The sequence below is a fragment of the Impatiens glandulifera genome, chromosome 7, assembly GCF_907164915.1.
Source record: "Impatiens glandulifera chromosome 7, dImpGla2.1, whole genome shotgun sequence".
Taxonomy (NCBI): Eukaryota; Viridiplantae; Streptophyta; class Magnoliopsida; order Ericales; family Balsaminaceae; genus Impatiens; species Impatiens glandulifera.
In genome coordinates this window covers 10,301,708-10,309,661 of record NC_061868.1, presented here as the reverse complement: position 1 = coordinate 10,309,661, position 7,954 = coordinate 10,301,708, and the positions used below count along the sequence as shown (strand labels likewise).

General features: G+C 31.3%; 1 protein-coding gene across 1 annotated transcript; it reads left to right on the top strand.

Annotated features, from left to right (window-relative positions):
• Positions 1 to 2,623: 2,623 nt before the first annotated feature.
• LOC124945091 (mitogen-activated protein kinase 15-like) lies at positions 2,624 to 6,395 on the top strand. The gene is made up of 11 exons (XM_047485463.1): positions 2,624 to 3,100; positions 3,388 to 3,796; positions 3,887 to 4,014; positions 4,097 to 4,156; positions 4,461 to 4,610; positions 4,689 to 4,844; positions 4,910 to 5,121; positions 5,260 to 5,361; positions 5,500 to 5,648; positions 5,823 to 6,267; positions 6,312 to 6,395. The coding sequence occupies exons 1-10, from the start codon at positions 3,077 to 3,079 to the stop codon at positions 6,209 to 6,211; spliced, it is 1,779 nt and encodes a 592-aa protein (XP_047341419.1). The 5' UTR covers positions 2,624 to 3,076; the 3' UTR covers positions 6,212 to 6,267; positions 6,312 to 6,395.
• Positions 6,396 to 7,954: the final 1,559 nt, after the last annotated feature.

The following is a 7,954-nucleotide window of genomic DNA, read 5'->3' as shown; positions in this document are numbered from 1 at the left end:
TACCCAATGAAATGTCAATTTTATCCTAACCGACTAAACATTATAAATAAAATATCAATTTTAGCTGTTTCTTCAAGTTGGATGGTCCTTATCTCTCTTTCTCACAATAACAAATAATTAAAATAAATAATTGTTATTAAACTTTAAAGGCACTTTGAGTGATTCATAGGTTCCTAAGGTGCAATAACTTTACTAGTCTTCTCAAAATATAGTTTTATTATAGTTTAAAAGTCACGTTCTTTATTTAAGACGTTTTAAGTTAGAAATAAAAGTTGTGACTATTAATACATTATTCATATTAATTTTTTATCGCTAAAAAATAATTTGATTATGGTTTAAACATTGATTGATATAGATTTGTAACATTTAATAATATAGGCTTAAATAATTGTTTTACAAATGACAATATATAAAACCTAGATAACTACATGGGTTTCTTTTCTTCTTCTTCTTCTAATCATATGTTTATTCATTTTAAAAATGACCTCATATGTTTTACAATCTTTTACAAACAATAATAAAATATTTAAATTTATAAACAATTTAAGTATTTTGATGCTTGGTTGATGTCTAATCTCTAAAGTCTAAACATATGTTTTTCTTATTCAAACTAGCCCTTGATGTCAACAATTATGCTTTTAGAGGTCCTTTTCCCTTTCAATGTCTGCTTTTGATAATTTGATAATTCATTTATATTATAATATTATTATGAATTTTAATAATATTTAATTTATTTTTTAAGTGACTAACATGATCTTTTTTTTAAAATTCGATAGAGATTCATATATCACTTTAATTATTGGTTATTTCACTAACATTATGTTATACATCACTAATCTTACATCATGTACAAAGCACAAATATTTTGATAGGTATTGAAAGTTCTATCAGTTTTAACCAAATACAATATCGTATCATATTTAAATATTTTATAAACATAATTTACCCAAACAACCAATTAATTAAAGTCATTCAATTATTAGCGACAAAAAAACAATGGACAAAATTATGATCCGAAAATAAATGAAAACAAAAGTCACAAAACACCCAAAAGAACACAAGAAAACGATGAATCAAAGAATTGTCAATTTTCGGTATGTTAAGAATCAAAATTTCATAATTCAAATCAATATTTATTAATTGTAGGAATTACTGTCAATAATAATAATATTTTTTTTCACAATAGATGAAACTTAATTAACTTTAACTTAAAAATCTAAAAATAAATAAATTTTAATAGTAAGGTCTAGTTTGATTTTCCAATCTTACTAGAATCAAGTGCTTCAAAGACCTCAAGCTCACCAACTATTTATTGTCATATTAGGATTGATAATATTAAAATCTACACCAAACAAGGCCCTAAAACCTATACTGAGTGTAAGGGAATATACTTCCTTTTCCTAATTAATAACACATTAATTAATCAAGTAATGATTGGTGACCTGTCACTTAGCTGCATTAATATTATATTAATAAATTCTCAATTATTATATAAAAATAAATAATTAATACCAAACACGTGGACTATAAGATGTAACTTGTCACCTGCATTAGCATTGACCACTCCCACAATAGATTAATATTAGCACAATACTTTTTCTAATCTATAATTTATAAATTTGTCACAAATTTTCTTTTTTAATTCATTTCATATTCATACACCAAATTTTCAATACATCTAACAAAGACAATGTTGTTTGAGTTCAACAAAAGTTAAATAAGTACCAAGAGTATAATTTGATTTAATTTACTGCTTAAATTATTAAGCATTGAGTGTGCTTGAAATTTTAATTATTTTATTTATTTATCAAACTTATTTGCTAAATACTTGTATATATAATTTTATTTATTTGTGATAACTTATTTATTAAAATAACTTAACAATTTATTCATTATTATAAACTAAATTAAACTAATTATATCAAAATTAGATCCATCCGAAAGAAAATGGTTAATAAACCTAATATCATAATGAGTGAATTCTCAGTGACAACAGAATACTTTTAATCGATTATAAAAGGTGGTCAGTTAGTATTTAGGAGATGTAAAGACAATGAAATCATGTTCATTCTCGTATCGACGTATTTCTAATATATTTTAAAAAAATATTCATAAAGTTGTTCAGATCACCGACGATAATATATATAAAATGGGACAACAGATTAAGCATGAATGTAGCTCGCAAACACATTTAATCATTTAACCAGACGCAGAACTTACCGCCTGACGAGTTCACCGACTGATAATATAACATTGGGGGATAGTGAGAAATGTCGATTTAAAAATAAGTGTTGATCAACCGAGACTTTATAACGCGTATGCAATCACGATGGTTGAACAATGTTTTTTATTATCTTCATATATTTTGTGACTTTTATTCTTATTTTTTTTTATTAATTTTAATGTCATGTTTATGTTATTATAACTAGATACCATTTTAAAAAATATTAGAACCTAACCCTCATAGAGCTAACTATATGAACGCGCTTGGTAGTTAAAATGTGGAGCAAATTTTGAATGGAAAAAAGACAAAAATAGGGCCAACGGTGCAGAAAATTACTGCTTGCCGTATGTCACCATGCAGCCAACGGCACCAAGAGAAGAGAGAGAGAGGAGAATGAGAGAGAAGCTTCGTCGAATCTAGATAAGCAGAAGACTAGAGAGAGAGAGAGAGCATATATGCCACATCCTTCATCATCTTCTTCTATATATCTCACTTCTTCCTCTCAACTTTACCGATCAGATCTCTCAACCGCTACGGATTTCGTTTATTCGCGTTTCTATGAGTTTCTTGTCGAATTGCCAGGGGAGAAGCTTCGAATTTCGCGTTGGTGGAATCTGAGTTCAATTGAATGCGTACAGCGGTTGAAGTAACTTCTAGTGTGGCGGAGACGATAAGAAGGAGAGACTGCGGTCTAGTTATCCGGAGTTGGTGTCGGTGGGGCAAGTGCGGCTGATGTAGTAACAACCGCTCGAGCTAAATTGAACTTCTAAATTCTTCTCAATTGATCGGAGGAGAAGACGCTTAATTAAGTTTCTCTAGACTTGTGGTAGTACAAGTACAAGAATTTGAAATATGCAGCAAGATCAGAGAAACAAGGTTTCTATCTTCTTATTCTCCTTCTTACACCTCTTAAACTTGTTATCGTAGTGATATTTGATTGAAAATGAATATTTAATTAAAATCAATACGATTATTGCTTACATTTTATCGAAGAAATGATGAATTTCCTCGTTCTATTACGGACTTAGGTTTTCTATTAAGCTCATTTTGGAAACTTAGATTTATCTTGAAATTATCCATTTAGTGTGGTTAGATCAGATTGATTAGCTGAATTATGGATGGAAATGTAATTGCAACACTAAATGGTTGTATTCTGTGAACAGGATCAAAAAGAGTGTGAGTTCTTCACGGAGTATGGGGAGGCTAATAGATATAAAATTATTGAAGTGATAGGGAAGGGAAGCTATGGAGTTGTTTGTGCAGCTGTTGATACACACACAGGAGAAAAAGTTGCAATTAAGAAGATAACCGACATTTTCGAACACATATCCGATGCACTCCGAATCTTGCGCGAGATCAAGTTGCTCAGGCTTTTGAGACACCCTGACATTGTTGAGATCAAGTGCATCATGCTTCCACCGTCAAGGAGGGAATTCAAGGACATTTATGTCGTCTTTGAACTAATGGAATCAGATCTTCATCAGGTTATCAAAGCTAACGATGATTTGACGCAGGATCATCATCGGTTTTTCCTCTATCAGATGTTACGTGCCCTTAAATATATGCATACAGGTAATACATACATACATATATGGATCTGAATACTGAATTTAGGTATATATAGTGTTAACCGGACCTATACTTGGTTGTTGTTTAATGCAGCAAATGTGTACCATAGGGATCTCAAACCTAAGAATATATTGGCGAATGCAAATTGTAAGCTCAAAATCTGTGATTTTGGATTAGCAAGAGTTGCGTTTAATGATGCACCCACAACAATATTTTGGACGGTATGACAACCAACCAACCAACCAATCTACTGTCTTGAGAAATTTCAAATGATTCTCTAAATCTACTTTGATTTTGTTGCAGGATTACGTAGCCACCAGATGGTATAGAGCTCCTGAGCTATGCGGATCGTTCTTCTCAAAGGTATATAGAACTTTGTTTTGGATCATGCATTGGAGGAACATGTTTGTGGGGTGATATTAATATCCATAAGTGAAATTAGATTCAATTATGAAAGTCTAAATCTTATGGGGATTTAGGTCTACATTGTCAAGAGTATGATTTCGTTGAAATACATGTTCTTTAGGCAATCTCATCAATTTTTATAGTCATCAAATTAAGTTACTATAAAAGCTATATATGAAGTACTTCATATTCAGATATTTTCATTTGAACAGGGTAATCAAAGCATCTTGAATTATAATTGTTGTTTCTTGTTTGATTTCAGTATACACCCGCCATTGATATCTGGAGTATCGGTTGCATCTTTGCTGAAGTACTAACCGGGAGACCACTATTTCCTGGAAAAAGTATCGTTCATCAGTTGGATTTGATCACTGATCTTCTTGGAACACCATCAGCAGACACAATAAATGGAGTATGCTGAATACTACTCTATAATTTCTAATGCTGCTGACTACTGAATTTTTAAAATCCCTTTGTTCTTCTTGTACAGGTTAGAAACGAGAAGGCGAGGAAATACTTGACATCTATGCGGAAGAAAAAAGCCATTGCATTTGCCGACAAATTTCCAAATGCAGATCCTTTAGCACTCAATTTATTGCAAAGATTATTGGCTTTCGATACAAAGGATCGCCCAACTGCCCAAGAGGTATATATATAAAGCAAGTGTTCTTCTTATGTTAAGAAGTTATTTTGACACTCAAAAACATGCAGGCTCTGGCTGATCCATATTTCAAGGGTCTAGCCAAAGTTGAAAGAGAACCTTCTTGTCAGGCAATCTCAAAGCTAGAATTTGAGTTTGAAAGAAGAAGGGTGACAAAAGAGGATATCAGAGAGCTAATATTTAGGGAGGTATTGGAATATCATCCTCAGATGCTCAACGATTATATGTCAGGATACGACGGGCCAAACTTCCTCTATCCTAGGTTCGATATTTATTCATACTGCCAAGACTGTTGCATAGGTGAATTGTATTATTGACGAATTATGTCAAATCTAGTCTCTTTATCTTAACAAAATTTCAAAAAAATTGACCACCCAAAATGAATGAACTGATTTTGCAGTGCTGTAGGCCAATTCAGAAAGCAGTTTGCCTATCTTGAGGAAAATAGTGGTAAAAGTGGACCAGTTATTCCGCCAGAAAGGAAGCATGTCTCTCTTCCTCGGTAATTCATCTATATTTTTTGAAAAGTTTGAGCTTGTTTGATGTATAAAATGATTATTTGGGTCAGACGACTAAGGCATGTTTGTATTTTAGTTGATGGAATGAGTAATTATTCGGATGTTGATTCATATTTGGACAGGTCTACTACGGTTAACTCCTCGAATATGATAGCTCCTCGAGCAAATGCTAACATGGCGGCGATACCTTATGCCAATAGACAAGGTATCGAGGATACTATTTCAGGAAACATCGTCAGACCATCGCGCCCTCCACCTAGGATTCCTGCTGGTATGTTGTCATAATGGTTTTTATATTTGAAACAATTTTGCACCTGAATTTCTGGATACAAATCCAAATATGTTTAGACCTCTTTTAAATATATATATAGATGTCATTCAAGTTCCTCTAAAAATTGTTCAATTGAACAATGATTCTAATTTTTCGTATACTTTTATCCTTCAGCAAAACCGGGGAGGGTTGTTGGGCCAGTTATACCATACGAAAGTTACAAAAACGAAACACGGATTTTCATTTACAACGGCATGAATCTATCCTCCCAGCAAATAGTTTCCCCACATTTACACAATAAACGTGGTACAGAATCAGAGGCAGTTAATAAGAGTGGTCTTTCCACAACAGGCAAAGAGAAACCACGATCGAATGGCATGTCGATTTCGAAACCAATTTCACAGATGGGAATGGAAATGAATAAGGATCGATTTTATGAGAGGCAAACAAAAGTATCGATGTTAACGGACCAGATTGCGATGAATGCGAGGTTAATGCATGATCAGTCTCAGTTTAATGCCCATAGGGAGGTGGTGGGAGCTGTTCAGTATGGTTTGTCATAGTGAAATATATGTTTTGTACATGCTCTTTCTTGTTAGTATATATAATATATATCAGTGTTAATATATATATAGATATATATATATATAGATATATATATAGATATATATATATAATTATTGTTGTTATATTTAGATGTATAATAACACTACTCTTTTGATTGATTATGCAATTTATATTTGAATGATATCTTAATTAAATGCAAAGTTATTCAAAAATATATTAGGGCAAACTTATATTTATATTTATAGAATTTTGAATGTTATCGTGTTCATAGGTACTATATTCCTTTCACATATATTAATAATAGGATAATTTTTTTTTTTTTAAATTTGTGTTAATTTTAGGTATTTAGAGTAATAAAGACAATTTGAAACCGTTTTGCAGTAATCAAACTGAATTACCTCGTTTGTGACAGTTTTTTCTCGAAATCGAACGGGATGATATTTGTGTCCCCCATTCCGACCCGCCTCGATCTCACCCCGAACACACTATAAAAACACAATTAAATATATAAAATTACCAATATATTTATTTATTCATTATATTTTATAAAAATGGTAAATTTATTTCTTTATAATAAAATAATTTTTTTATATATTACCATATTTATTATATTAAAAAATTTATTTATATAATTTTATTTTATAAATTTTTAATCATTTAAAAAATATTTTATAAACGATGTCCCGCGGGGATTTCCCGAAACCGAACGGGACGAAAATGATATTAAAAAAATCCCCAAAATCAAAACGGGATGAAGATGGTAAAATTTCCCGCTCCGAACCGTCCATTGCCCATCTTTTGTGGGGTGTTCAACCAATTATCTAAACTGGTTAACTAAATAAACCATCTGTTATTTTCTTACTTTTTTTTGCACAGCCATTTGATATCTTAATTTTACTTTAATTTATATATATATAAAGAAGAGAAGGTAAAAGAAAGAACCAAACATGTCCTAAAATTAAAAAAAAATATGTTTTTGTTGAAAATACTATTTTCTAATATTTATTATTATATTTTTGAAAATTTCAGATTTAGTTAGAGCATTTTAAATAAATAAATAAAACAAAAATGACAAAGGGCGCAAATCAAACTGACCTTAACGTTGGCAGGGCGGTCACGGGTGTGGTTAATTAAGGCTTTCGGGTTTGAACACAAAGGGAAGCTTGGTCCAATGGTTCTGAAGGCTAGTTGAAAAGGAGGGGAAGGAGGTCATGGGTCCAATCCTAGGAACTACATTTTATTTCATTTTTTATTGCGAAGTCTAGTGGTTGTAAGATCACAGGTTGCTAAGGTGCTGATGCTGTTCATTTTTCTACATGGTATTCAAACAAAAACATACATTTTACATTAGATTCAAATAATAATTGACATAAACTGATTCCAACAAGTTTGTTTTCTTACTTTTGACAACTCTAAGCTCTACACTAACCCACATAGCCAAATACATCTTTCCAACATGATTTCAGTCATAAGAATAACTTCAAACGTCAAAAGGAAAATCATGCTTAACATTCAAACTATGACTTTTTTAGAACCAAGACTTTAACTATCTTCAAAAATTTAAATTGGACCAAATACAAACCTACTCATATAGCCAAAATTGCACAACAAGATACTAAGTTTTCGAAATTAAGTTCTCATTTCTAATTCAATCACGATGTTCAAACTAATCTAGACACACATATTACATGCTTGGAACTATGAGCGAATAGACATACACAATAAGCTTAAGAACAAGA